Raw genomic sequence first — 14,579 nt, 5'->3', positions numbered from 1 at the left:
TTTCAGCCCAGAATGTTTCAACAATCTGGGGCAGTACAATCAAGGTTTAGCCACAAAATTAACACTTCTAGCTGGAGCGACGCCAACTGTACGTGATCCAGCAACTGCGGAGGTGCATTCGGCAGGGGCGTATGCAGAAATTGAATTATAGGTGGGCCTGGATCAAATTGGGTGGGCCTGGATAGGAAGGGGTGCAGATGCTCGGCCGAAGGCCGGGCCCACTCGGGTGGCCGGCCGAAGGCCGGCCGCCCGAAAAATTTGACGTGTTATTTTACTAAAAATAATGCATTTGACCATCATTTCAAGTAGAATGATACCACCCAAGCAAGAATATTTCAAGTGTTTCAAGTGCTTTACTGAAATATTTGGACCATATAATAATAATACAATTATCTCAACCTTAAAAGGTTACATATAGGTGCCAAATGTTGCATACATGAATGCTTATACTTGTGTGTATACTGTTACTTTATACAGAAATTAGAACCACTGATCCAGTTTGAGTGAGTTTAAAAAATAACAACACTGAGGCTGCTTCAAGTTTGAACAAGACGCCCTCTGGTTTATTTATCCACAGAGAGAACAAAATTCCTAGATGTCATGAAGTTGTCATGCATTAGACTCTGGAGATGATGTGCCCTGCGTTTTTACAAAAGCAACAAAACCATTGGCTAGCAATGCAGCAGCAAGTTTGCCTCTAGAAAACAACCAATAAAAAAAAAAAAAAAAAAAAAAAAAAATGGGTGGGCCAGGGCAGAAGTGGGTGGGCCTGTGCCTACCCAGGCCCACCCGTAGATACGCCCCTGGCATTCGGTAAGTCTAGGCATTTTGAGATGTCCTGTTTAGCGTAGCAACCGTTAAGTTAGCGATAGCTCATTGCTAACGTTAGTTGTGGACACAACCTAGCGTGCTGGTCCACGGACGCTAATCTGATTGGCAATGGGAACTGTTAGTTCTGAATATATTAGACCATTCCTGGGAAGCGACGAGATGAGGAAGTGAGAACTCCGTCAGAACGAACGGGGTTGCTATATTTTCGACAAATTAATCCAGAATCATGTTTTATGGACCAGACACAAAAATAAAAACTTTTTATTTTTTATTTTATGTTTATCTGTAAACTGTTTTAACAAAAGCAACCATAGTTGGGTTGTGGTTATATTTTAAGAAAGCTTACATAGCATTACCTAATGTTTTCATGAATTAAGTTGTACAAACTGTATTTGAATAATTGTATCCATCAAATGTATGTCATTTTTTTTTTTTTTTACTTTTATATTGTGGACCCCAGGAAGAATAGCTGCTTCCATGTGTGGCAGCTAATGGGGATCTAAATAAACAATAAACAATAAACACACGTTTTTAAGAGGTTACAGCTGCACGTTGGGACCTTTAATAAAAACGAATTAATTATTTCTTCATTTTGTTTTTAAAGAGTTTTAAACACTTTTTTGTGTGAAGCATCTTGCAAAAAATGCAAAAATTACCTGTATCTCAGTCTGATCTTTCTACTTTGGCTAGCTATTAAGGCCAAAAAACATCAAACTATCATAAAAAAACATACACCTATATAATGCCCCAAGTGTTGTTTCATTACTCATGAATGAGTTTTATTCTTAATATGTGTAAATTGATGAGAAAAGAACAATATAGTCTTGTATCCATGTTGTGGTCAACCCTGTTACTTTTAACGAAAACACCCCTTCAGACATAATGGACTGTTCCAAAAGTTGTAGCATTTCCAGGAAGTGACATCACCTGCCTTTTGTAAAGATGATGGTGGAAAGATAAGTAAGTGACATCTGCTTTTAATGAATTTTCTTCAAGTTTTGTAAAGTCTGACAGAGGGGGACGAGCACGCTGTGTCAGCCCTGTTACCAGAAAAGCATACATTAAAAAGTGATTTGTTTGGAATTTTAAATGTAGATATATAACATAATTTCGGCCTCTCATGAATGCACACCATGTGGTGTTAGCACCTTTACCAGATGACTAGTAATGGCTGCCAACAACATTTTTCATCAACCCTGTTTCTAGGGTAACAGGGTTGACGAAAGTATGCTTTTGTGTGTACATGAAAATAAACTTTTCTTTCCAATAGTATTTAGAGAATATATACATGTTTTTACAGTTTCATCCCTAAATATTATGGTTTTCTATTTATTAAACTGATAGGTAGGCTAAAGTGTGTTGATGTTACTGACTATAGGTCTACTATTCTATATTAATACACTATCAGTGCATTGGGTTTTAGAAATGTGCTTTGTAAATCAAATTAATTATTTTTTTAATTGTAGGAAGGTTACTGTTAACGATAGATTGATTTATGTATTTGTGTTTTATTATTTTATTAGGATGCCCCTTTCTGCAGCTGAGAAACAGCGGCGATGGATAGCGACTATCCACCTTATTTTTGGCGGCCATTTTTGCCTGATCTGCATGATGGGTGCTTCTTCCGGTGTGATCCTCCCAGCCTTGTTGCTGACAGCTTGACACCCGTCTGGGCGAACGGAGCAAATCACTAATCAGGTCCAGCTTGGCAAAAATCTCGTCGATAAATATCCCTTTAAGAGCGCAGTGCATTCATGGGTAATCGCCTACTGAGGCTAATATTAGCCGCTAGTTAGTTATGTTACATGGCAGTAAAACGCCACTGAATGACCAAATTGATATAACTTTTAACCATTTCGAGTACACTGTTTCCATACGGATCACCAGCGTTAGTTTGTTGTTTATAACGTGGCTATATTCATAACGTTTTCTATCTCGGTGCGTTATTTCGAATCGCACATAGGTTACGCCTGGCGCAACCTATGTGGGTTTCAGGACGAAACAGACTCGAGCCACTAACGTCATCTTAAGAGCACAATATTCCTGGAATGCAAGTTTAACTAAACAGTTACATGTCCTCTGCATTCTACATAAAATTAAGATATTACGGGTTGTTTTATTTTGTATGTTACATACTTATTGACCAAGTTATGTTCAATTCAGCCAGGGTACAAGAGACTGAGTGTAGGTGGCCATCTTTTCAAATCAAGTAGAATACCATTTAGGAAATGGCAAGCTGCAACAATAAGTCACGTTAAACCGGACCTTGTACGCGCAGGGCATTCAAAAATAAGGTGGATAGGAAAAGAGAGGGCAAAATGGAGAAAGGACAGAGACACGGGGAAAAGGCTGTCCGTTAGTGAACTAAAAATGTATCTATCTACTACTTGGGAGATAATGTGCCTCTCTCGTTCATCAGAAGAAGCTTTATATTTGTTTTTTAAGTCCCTCAAAAGTAGTGCAGAATGGAATTTGAGGGTTTTCCGTACTTGTGAACGTCCAGCAGAGGTGCTCAGTTGATGCTTGACTTTAGAAGATGCAGGATGCCTTTTTATTCTTTAGGCGGAAGAACCTGGTTTTGTACTTATACAGTATATGTTTGTTGTTGGTCATGATTAACGGTCCGCATCAACAGGGCTGAATCATTGACAGTGGTGGTGTAGTTAGGGATTGTTTGTTGTTGGTCATGATTAACGGTCCGCATCAACAGGGCTGAATCATTGACAGTGGTGGTGTAGTCAGGAATGTCATACCGAACCGACCTGGATAGCTAGGCTTAGATAGTGAGGTAATATGCAGTTGTGCGGTGGTAGCATGGAGGGGGGTGTTTCCAGGACGCTGGATTACACCGTTAAGCCTTCTTGAGGTGTCGTGGGCCTAACTTAACGAAACGTCGGTGAAGGAAGGTGCCCACTTGAAAACCCCAATGACATGCTTCATACTGCTGTTGGCTAGGGTAGGTAACTGGTGATTTGTGTCTTGTTTATTAGTTTGTTAGCCTGTTAGCTTGTTTTATTCTGGATTGGGCTTCTAAATGTGTTTTTCCTCGGATTTTGGCACAAGGGATAGTAACATCTTGTCCTGTGTATTAATTAATAATGTCCTTTGTTTTTCTTTTTCCAGTCTTTGCTTCAATTTCTCCAGGTCATGGTGAAGCTTCTTTCTCTCCCTCTTTGACCTTGTTCAACGTGACCTTGTTCACGTTGCCTTGAGGGCCCTGGATTGGGGCTTGGATCAGGCTCTTCATCACGCCCTGGATTTGGCTCTGGATCTGGACTTATAGGTGGCGTCATGCACTGATCTATGGCTGCTGCACTTGCTGCTTTGGCTGTTCTGCATTTCACTGTGAAAATGTGAAAATGTTCTGAAATGCACTATTTTTCTTTTTTAGAATGCTGTGATTGGGGGGATGTTGGGTTATGTCAGGTTTGCACTTTATACATTGGACCAAAATAAAGACAGCCTTGAGAAAGTTCCGCCAGATGTTAAACAGGCGTCAAAATGTTCCCCAAACGCTCACATTTTTAGAATGCTGTGATTGGGGGGACGTTCAGAGTTTTGTTAAAATAAACAAAGGTGTGAGGAATGTGATGTCATTTCAGTATTTTGAATAAAACAATTGGCTTACATTTACATCCACAGTATGATCATTTTTCATCATCTTCTATGCTAAAACCTCTCAATAAATCTGTCTCCAAAATATTCTGATTAGTAATGTTGAATTAAATGTTTATGATTGTCACATAACTAACTCCGTTACAACTCCATAAATAACCCTATTACATCCATAACTATAACTTAAACAGGCAGTATAACCAATATGCTAATTGTTGTCAACCCTGTTACTGAGGTGTCAGCCCTGTTACTTGTATAATATTCTAATATAATTTAAAAAATGAAAAGACACATGTAAAATAAACTAATTTTATGCGTTAAGTAAAAAGTACCAGTAATCCACTCAAAGAAATTTGGGTATTATTAGTTTGTTTACATAACTTTTTCTTAAACAGAAGATGCTGTGAAAGTGCAAGTACATCATCAGTATAGTAGCAAGAGGCACTACTGTACTGTACAGACAACCTAGTGACATCATCAATATAGCAGCAAGAGGCACTACTGTACTGTACAGACAACCTAGTGACATCATCAGTATAGTAGCAAGAGGCACTACTGTACTGTACAGACAACCTAGTGACATCATCAGTATAGTAGCAAGAGGCACAGTCAACCTAGTGACATCATCAGTATAGTAGCAAGAGACACAGTCAACCTAGTGACATCATCAGTATAGTAGCAAGAGGCACAGTCAACCTAGTGACATCATCAGTATAGTAGCAAGAGACACAGTCAACCTAGTGACATCATCAGTATAGTAGCAAGAGGCACAGTCAACCTAGTGACATCATCAGTATAGTAGCAAGAGGCACAGTCAACCTAGTGACATCATCAGTATAGTAGCAAGAGGCACAGTCAACCTAGTGACATCATCAGTATAGTAGCAAGAGACACAGTCAACCTAGTGACATCATCAGTATAGTAGCAAGAGGCACTACTGTACTGTACAGACAACCTAGTGACATCATCAGTATAGTAGCAAGAGGCACAGTCAACCTAGTGACATCATCAGTATAGTAGCAAGAGACACAGTCAACCTAGTGACATCATCAGTATAGTAGCAAGAGGCACAGTCAACCTAGTGACATCATCAGTATAGTAGCAAGAGACACAGTCAACCTAGTGACATCATCAGTATAGTAGCAAGAGGCACAGTCAACCTAGTGACATCATCAGTATAGTAGCAAGAGGCACAGTCAACCTAGTGACATCATCAGTATAGTAGCAAGAGGCACAGTCAACCTAGTGACATCATCAGTATAGTAGCAAGAGACACAGTCAACCTAGTGACATCATCAGTATAGTAGCAAGAGGCACTACTGTACTGTACAGTCAACCTAGTGACATCATCAGTATAGCAGCAAGAGGCACTACTGTACTGTACAGACAACCTAGTGACAAGGGGACATTTTGCCCCCCTAAATATGAGAGAGAGTAGGGAAAAAAAGAGAAGAATCCGCAGCCAGCGGAGCGAGCGAGCAACCCATTCCCCCCGCCCCCACCCAATCCCCCCGCCCCCACCTGCACCCCGCCCCCACCCAATCCCCCCACCCCCACCTGCGCCCCGCCCCCACCCAATCCCCCCACCCAATCCCCCCGCCCCCACCTGCGCCGACTCGCTGCTCGGCTTTCTTCGGCAGCCTACTACTAAGGGTGTATTCACACCTGTAGGTCGTTTGCGTTGTTCCGATTCAGGTGCTTAATTGATACAATTGTTGCATTTGTGCCTTGGTTGGTTTGTGTTCACACAGCCACAAATCAAACGGTCCAAATAGTATTGCCAAGCCTCCTGGATTGGCCAGGAGACACTCCGGTAGGCTAATAGCCTCTCGGGATGGAAAAAATAATTCCCAGAGATTTTCCTTATATAAATACCTATATGATTATAAGAATGCGTTTTGTTAGACCTACATTGTAGTGCGAGGAGAGAGAGAGAGAGAGAGAGAGAGAGAGAGAGAGAGAGAGAGAGAGAGAGAGAGAGAAAGAAAGAGGGAGGGATCGGGAGAGAGAGAGAGAGAGAGGGAGAAAGTTATTTATTTATTTATTTATTTTATGTAGCCTATGTAAGCCTATGTATTTATTTTGCCTATTTAGGCTATCGGGAATTTGGAGATAGAAGATCAAAGACCCTCGCAACTTCGATCTGTTATTACTATCACGGAGACTTCAGAGGATTAGCCTATACACCTGTCCTGTCAGGAATAAAATATTAATAAATAATTTAATAATAGCCTACGGACATTTCGAGGAAGACATGCAATCAGTCTGATTGTCTGCTTGAACCAGAGAATCTTATCACAAAGAAGGCTGGCTCTGATTACCACGACTTGTTTTCATTTATTGAATGGAGACCAGAGGTAATTATTGAGTTCAAACTGCTGATGTGATGATCCAAAAATCCCCCAAAGTTTATCCATGCAAGTCACAAGTCACCAAAACAGGATCTGAATGAAGATGTTGTTTTTAAACAATAAAAATGCTTGTTCTTCAGGCCATTACTCACAGCGCAGCTGACTACGGCAGCTGGTTCATCCACAAATGCGCACTGTTTCCTGCAGTTGTGGCGGATGAGGTCATCACGTTCTCACCACAAACGAACCGCACCAGAGTTTGTTTAAAGCGGACCGAGACCACCCTTTCTTGGCGAGCTCGGTCCGCTTGCTTTGTCCCGCATCCGGGAGGGGGAAACCGAAAACGCTCCCTGTTTCGGAACAACTGCTCCAAACGAGATAGGTGTGAATACACCCTAACATAGGGTTCCTGTGGTGTGATGAACTCAAAATGCTTAATTTTTATTCATTATTTTTGGTTTCCAGGGACTTTAAATAAAGTTTGCTGCAAGCGTTTGTACAGAGGCATGTTTTTGGTTTTACTTCTTCATATTATACTTGCAGTTATCTAGGCAATGTTGATGTTTCTCTTAGTGGACAAATAGGTAACACGTATCATCGCGTTAGCATTATATTCACTAAATCTTGCTTCAAACGACCCAAATTGGGCTTCAAACGGCCCAAATTGGGCTTCAAACGGCCCAAATTTTTTGCCGGCGACCGCGCGTCGGCCCGTATTGGCCTGGCCTGTTTGGTATCTAATGCCCGGCCTGAATTATGGTCCCAGTCCGCCCACAGAACATGGACAAAGGAAGTTGGGGAAAGAAAAACGCTTCAGACTGGAGGAAGTTTGAACCGATGCAAGTCTTTAGGCGGGACAACCGGGACATCCCCCCTATCATCGCTCATTATTTTCCCTGAGTTTCCCTCTCCGTTTTGACCAAGTTTTCCGTGTTGGACGTACAGACGTTTTAGGCGGAAGCATTTGAAAATTGCCAGAGCCAACCACAAACACAGCCTACTAAACAAATACATTGCTACTCTCTCTCTCTCTCTCTCACTCTCTCTCACACACACACACACACACACACACACACACACACACACACACACACACACACACACACACAGATGAAATTGCTACCACATGTTCATGTTCACCATGTATAAACAATAATTCCAGTTGGAATGACATGGTTTTCAACCAGTTTATGATTTTACACATGGTGTTACATTTTACTCCAAGTGCTGTTTCAACTCACCGATGGGTCAAATAGAGATGTTGAAACTGCTCAGTTTTGTAACAGACAGATGTAAAAAGTCTAAGCCCTAACTGTAAATATTGAGCAATCAAAATATGACTCCATTGGCCAGTGGCGCTCCTCTTGAGGCGAGAGGAGGGCATCTGCATAGGCTAGGATAGGGGATCCCCCCCCCCCATGGGGGATCCTACAGGAGTCAAGACTCATTGGTGGCGGACTGGGGAGGTGGGTGGGTCAAAACGACGCTTCAGGGGAGGTGGACTGCTGTGAAGCTACTGCTGCTATGATCGGCCAGAGAGAGAGAGGTGACGTAGAACCCTTGCTATATATATGAGAATTAACTGACATCATATCTGACGTCATTGCAGACGTCATACTTGGACTGTGACTGACCACAACATAGCTGACGTCATACTAGAACTTGGCCGATGTCACGGGGTGATCAGGTTATGCATGTGTGGCCTTCTGCTTGAAATTTGGTCTGGAGACCTCACTTCAATCATGAGAGGCCAGTTGGTAGGATTTAACAAACTTTATTTAGCAATCGGCGTGCATGGCAAATACTTTGGCGCATGACTCCATTGGACAGATGCCCTCCTCTTGAGGCAAGAGGAGGGCATCTGCATAGGCTAGGATAGAGGATATGTCTGTGTTCAACAAGAGATGCAATGTCATCCTGAGACCACTCCTCCTACTCAGCAGAACTATTAAAGCTGAGTGCCCAAACGTTGAGCCACTTGGACTCCACCCACCATCCTGAAATGCATCTTCTTATTCTGATCATAGGGAGTGTACTTCTCCCCAAAGGTAGGATTTTTTTTTTATTTAAGTACGTCTTGTTATCTGTTTTCCTTTGAGTATTAAAGGAGCACTCCGCCCATTTTCAACCAGCTTTGTATCATTAGAACATCAGTAGTATATCAGAAAACTGTAAACTGTTTTGAAGTCTGTCATTTAATTTGACAGTTATTGAGTGTTAAAGTGTGGACCAGTGACATCACTGGTCCACACTAACTCAAATTAATAACTCATTAACTCAACTCAACTCTCAATAACTGTCAAACTATTCATCATTCATCTAGTTTGACAGTTATTGAGAGTTGATTTGAGTTAATGAGTTATTAATTTGAGTTAGTGTGGACCAGTGATGTCACTGGTCCACACTTTAACACTCAATAACTGTCAAATTAAATGACAGACTTCAAAACCGTTTACAGTTTTCTGATATATACTGATGTTCTAATGATACAAAGCTGGTTGAAAATGGGCAGAGTGTTCCTTTAAGGGTTTTGTATAGTATATAGTATATATATAATATATAGTATATATATAGTATATAGTATATATATATAGTGGGGTCCCACATAGTAGTTGAAGTGGAGTAGTGTACATTTAGTGTCAACAAACCAGGTTCTCTGTAGAAACCCTTCAAGAACATTTTAGAATACTGAAACACAAGAATATAAGTTAAAAAAACTATTTGGATTCAAAGGTAGAATTTTAGAATCTACCGATTTACTAAAAAGGAATGCTGCTTTGGCTTCAGTGTCGTCTGGAAAGGTGCTCCTTGCAGTTTGGGTGAGGGGGGCGTGTTTGAGCAGAAAAATATATCCAAGGTACTCTCCCCATAGCAAAAGTAAAAGCCATTATATATTGGCTAATACATACTAAAGAGGAACATTGTTGGCTTCATCGAGAGGTGCTTGTTACAGCAGTTTGGGTGACAGGATCATGTTTCATCTAAATCATTAAATTATAAATTATTGTTGTTGTTGTTGTTGGCTGTGGGTAGGCTATAATGTTTCATCTAGCCACACCCACTCACTGTTCCCTAATCAAGCTCACCTGAGCCATTTTCAGGGTGTGGCCAGCCTGTATATAACCATTTGTAATGCCACCGTTGTAGTGCTGTTGTTCAAAATTAAAGTACATTTTCTCAGATGTATTGGTGTCTTTCTAGTCACACAATTTAATAGTCAGTGTTTCCCATACACTGATCTATTTGTGGTGGTACACCCTATATAGATTTTGACCCCCACAAATACTGCCACATATTAATTTCAACTAGTTGACTGCAAACTCCTGCTTTAGTGCTTACAGTATATTATTATCTTGTCAGAATTTATTATCATCAACAGTGATGGGACAACTAAACCTCTGAGGAGAGAGGGGGGAGGAAAAGAAAAATAAATAAGTACAAATATATATGTGTATACATACATACACACATACATACATTATATACATACACTTGTATCAATACACTGCACATGCACATATACTGTACATCCACACTCCCATTCTGTACATTTCCAGACAAATACATTTCAAATGGTATCATCTTACGGCCCAAAAATATCTCTTAGGCAATTTTCAGTGTTACAGTCTGCCATTCCTTTTAATATAGTACTTGTAAGTCTTTCACCAGCATATTTAAAGAAGGCTGTCCAAATCTGAAAAAAATCGCCTGTTTTACATTTAAGTCTATATGTTAAGTATTCCATTGGAATTAACTCAAATATGAATTTATGCCATCCTGCAATCGTAGGTGGCACATTATCAATCCATTTGAACAATATGTTCTTTCGGGCAGCAAAAGTAAGAATATTGAACAGCCTTCTTTGATAAGAGCCTTTAATGTGAGGGCTAGGTACACCAAGGAGTAAAGCAGTAAAGTCATTTTTTTGCTTTTGTGTCATAGGACACAAAAGCATAGTCAGGTGGCTTGGCAAATGGATGTGTACATTCCTGACAAAAGCACCAAATTGTTTCCATGTACTGACAATTCCCTTAGCTTGCAATTTTCGATAGGATCCACTTAAAAAATATATATATATATTTTTCAAAAAAATAAAATGTGTCCGAATTGCAAGCAAGTTTTTCCCACGTGTTCAGCTAACATTGCTCTACAAATGTGCCTCAAGGAGCCTTGGGGTCCACCTGGAAAGTTTTTTGAGATATTTTGAAAGTTTTGCAAAACACATTTTTGACATCTCCTCCTAGCACGCTTCACCGATCTCCACCAACATCAGACAGACACCACCCACTTAGCCAATTTGAACTAAGAAGAAGATGAACATTCAAACATTCCTCCTGTACAAGAAGTACAAAGCTGTTATTATTGATTGGCTATGGACCAATAAACAAGAAAGGCTTTTTACTCCACCAAACCAAAAGCAGTGTTCCTTGTTGGTAAATGCATTAAATAGCAGCTAAATAAGGGAGAATGCCCCATGTTTTCTGCCCAAACATGATCCATAATGAGCAGCAAGTTCAGGCTGTCTTCAGCCGATTGGACTAACTCAGCAGCACACGTTTACAAGTAAACCAATCAAAATACACAACGTCAAACCTTTTAAATTATATTATACTCAATGTATATATGCAGGGGCTGTGCAGACTGCCACCGCCTTGTTGTCTGCTTTCATCACTTTGCTTTACATGTTGATATTACAAAAAAGTCATGTTGAGCTTGTCTGACTTGTTCACCTGCTCCCTCAGCCTACACCCTGACATGCTATGATTGCGTCCCTGGACCCTCAGGAACCTGCACAGAGACCAAACCTTGTTCCCTGGGTCAATGTACAACATTTAGCATGGTTCAATACATGGGTATGTAGCTGTGCATTTTTTTTTTCTGCAACTAAGAGTCTGGCATTTGACATCATTTGACAAAGGCTATTGTTTTTTGTGCAGGTGATACAGAACTTGCTAAAGTGAACATGATGTCTTGTGGTGTGGCTGCTCAGTGTATGAGCGGCTCCATGAACTTTGGAATCTCCAGGACCTCAATAAGCAACAAGTGCTGCTCCACTGACCTCTGCAACTCCCAAGTTGCCCCTGGTAACCTCCTTATATTTACTGTTTTGATCATCACGCAATCTCCGCCCATGCCTTTAATCTGGAAAATTGTCAATTAAGACACTGTAATATACATTTATTTGTTGTTTTCTCAAGACATTATTTTCTTGTGTTGTCGTTGTAATTGTAGTGTGTGTGTGTGTGTGTGTGTGTGTGTGTGTGTGTGTGTGTGTGTGTGTGTGTGTGTGTGTGTGTGTGTGTGGGTGGGGGGGGGTGGGGGGATGTGTCTGCTGAATTGCTCAACAAGGCATATAATCTAATTGATGTATGGAAGCACTATAAACAATCTAAGTTTCATCTTCCAGCGGCCAGTGCGCCTTCTCCCAACGGTAAGAAGTGCTATGGCTGCAATAGCCAGGGGGACTGCATGAGTGTCCTAAACTGCTTGGGGGATGAGGACCGCTGCATCTCAGCAACAGGTAAACAGGCCTATATGACGTCAGACGACTCACTCCAATTCACATTCCTCAGCTCAGAGGAGATGTGGAGTGATGCAGTTAGCACAGATGGGTCAAACATTGAGCCCATCGCTAACATTGTTTTCCTTCTCATAGTGGCAGGGCAGGGCATGAGGGGCTGCGCCTCCAAGTCCCTGTGTTTAGGAATAACACAGGGACAGGCAGCGGGAGCGGCCGGCCTGGGAAAAGATGTGAGCTGCTGTGAGGGGGACATGTGCAACGGCGTCGGCGGCATCGGTAGCATCGGCGTCTGTGAGGGTGACATGTGCAACAGCGTCAGCAGCGTCGGCGTCAGCCTCGGCGTCAGCCTCCTGCTCCTGCTGGCACCAATGCTCTCTTCTGCCATTTTCTTCTAAGTGATGGAGGCAAAATAACCTAAGCGTTCAGTTTCCCTCCTCACCAGGGCCGCTGGAAGTCACTTGAAGCAGGCGGTGCTGGGAGGAAGGGACTCTCGGTGGGGCCCGCAAGGGCCCCGCCCGAAAACATTTGGACCTTTTTTTTTTTTTACTTTTTTTTGCCATATTTAGAGGAATATCTCATTTTAAATTAACATTAGGATACTGTTGTGATGTAATTATTCAGTATGTTCTCCTTTTCTCACTCCTTCAGAGCAAAGAGGGAGATATATAGCATGATGATAATGCTCTATATCTCCCTATTTGCTCTGAATACACCAGTTAACATGACACTGACTTAACATGATAAAAATATTATCAGCAAACTTAATGACTAGACTAATTATTCTGACCTGAATGGCATATATCAAGAAACATTGACTCCTCTCTTTGCTGTATAGTGCATTTTTGAGTAGGCTATTAAAATAGCATGTCAAGTTCACATTTCTTTATTGCCAGATTAAACAATTCGTATTGGTTGTTGGTTGGTTCAACACAACATGTGCGTGCGTGCGCGCTTCTTCTTCTTCTCTAGCCTACAAGCATGTAACTTCCTTGATTGCTATTGTTGATAATTCTATTTAAATAGGCTACATTTTCATTTCCAGAAACATTCTTAACACATTGACTGCCAGCCGTTTTTTTTTTACTGTAGGTAGCTTCTGCCAGGCCTTTTTTTGAGGATTCTGGCTCATTTTACAAGAGCCGAGCATAATTTTCTGGTTGGACTTTGTGAACACAAAGTTCAGAAAAGTACTAATAGAATGTGTGCTTTCTCTGTCTAAAAGAGTTAGTTTGTAGAGTTAGTAGTTATGTAGATATTAGCCGTTGAGTACAGCATGGTTTCAGCGTCTGGAAATTTATTCAGAGATAAATGGCTTTTTGTGAAATTCGATAGCACAGTCACTTTAACCATTCATTTTTGGCATCAGTAAGACCGTCAGACATTCTAAACAATAGTTTTGAACAGTAATTTCCTCCATAACAACAGGAAACACCCCTCTCATTCAAACTCCTCCCTCCGTGTGTCTTCTCCTCCTTCCTCCTGGCTCTACAGCGGGCGTGTCAGAAGCGCGTTGCTGCTGCCTGCCTGCCTGCCTGCGTGCCTGCCTGCCTGCTTGCCTGCGTGCGGACGCTCCTTGTGCGAGTCAAGATGGGCCGGGGAATGCGTGGGCGATGGGCAGATGTTGATTCTGGCCTTTCTGAGGTGTTTCAAAGTGTGTTTCACCTATAATCTATTTTGCAAATCGCTCTCCGCTCTCTGTGTGCCGCTGCCTGCGCGGCCGCTCTCGGGCAAGACAAGTCGGGATTACTGTAAAATCGCCTCGCCATTTCCTTGAATGGCTTGCTCCCGCAGCAGTTTTTTCTTTGATTTCGCTCGTCTGGGGGAGCACTGTCAACACTTAGTGGGTCGGTAAAATAGATTATACACATTCAATACCTCCAATAATTGTATAGGAGACGTAAAAGGGATTGATCAACGCCCCACCGTCAAAAAAAAAAAAACGATTTTTTTGACGTATCAATACGTCGCTGGCAGTCAACGGTTGGATTCTGCTTGACGTATCAATACGTCGTTGGCAGTTAACGTGTTAAACAAGAAAAGAACATAGTGCACTGCAAAATATTTTTAATTACATTTGTAAAAAAAAAAAAAGGTGCTCCTCACCTCTGTATGGCCTCATCACTCATCCTCCCTCTTCATGTCTCATATCTAACCCTGCCTGTTACAGTGTCTGTTGTGTTCTATTTTGTGTTATATGTGAAGGTCTTTCTCCACTCCTTTTCTGTGTATGCAGCACCTTGTGGACGAGATGTTTGGACTAT

General features: G+C 41.5%; 1 protein-coding gene across 1 annotated transcript; it reads left to right on the top strand.

Annotated features, from left to right (window-relative positions):
* The first annotated feature begins 8,783 nt into the window (after nucleotides 1–8,783).
* LOC310799933 (urokinase plasminogen activator surface receptor-like) lies at nucleotides 8,784–13,242 on the top strand. Its single transcript, XM_083662541.1, has 5 exons — nucleotides 8,784–8,845; nucleotides 11,540–11,650; nucleotides 11,735–11,881; nucleotides 12,205–12,318; nucleotides 12,454–13,242. The coding sequence occupies exons 1-5, from the start codon at nucleotides 8,800–8,802 to the stop codon at nucleotides 12,711–12,713; spliced, it is 678 nt and encodes a 225-aa protein (XP_083518667.1). The 5' UTR covers nucleotides 8,784–8,799; the 3' UTR covers nucleotides 12,714–13,242.
* Nucleotides 13,243–14,579: the final 1,337 nt, after the last annotated feature.

Source organism: Poromitra crassiceps (genome assembly GCF_964638095.1).
Source record: "Poromitra crassiceps genome assembly, chromosome: 29".
In the NCBI taxonomy this organism is placed as follows: domain Eukaryota; kingdom Metazoa; phylum Chordata; class Actinopteri; order Beryciformes; family Melamphaidae; genus Poromitra; species Poromitra crassiceps.
Note: the sequence above shows the minus strand (reverse complement) of the source record. Positions and strands in the feature narration are given on the sequence as shown.

Bases quoted from the DNA above. Each gene is read 5' to 3' on its own strand.
- LOC310799933 (XM_083662541.1), top strand. From the start codon at position 8,800: ATGCATCTTCTTATTCTGATCATAGGGAGTGTACTTCTCCCCAAAG. The intron at 8,846-11,539 runs GTAGGATTTTTT...CTGCTCCCTCAG, and splicing joins GAGTGTACTTCTCCCCAAAG to CCTACACCCTGACATGCTAT. The intron at 12,319-12,453 runs GTAAACAGGCCT...TCCTTCTCATAG, and splicing joins CCGCTGCATCTCAGCAACAG to TGGCAGGGCAGGGCATGAGG.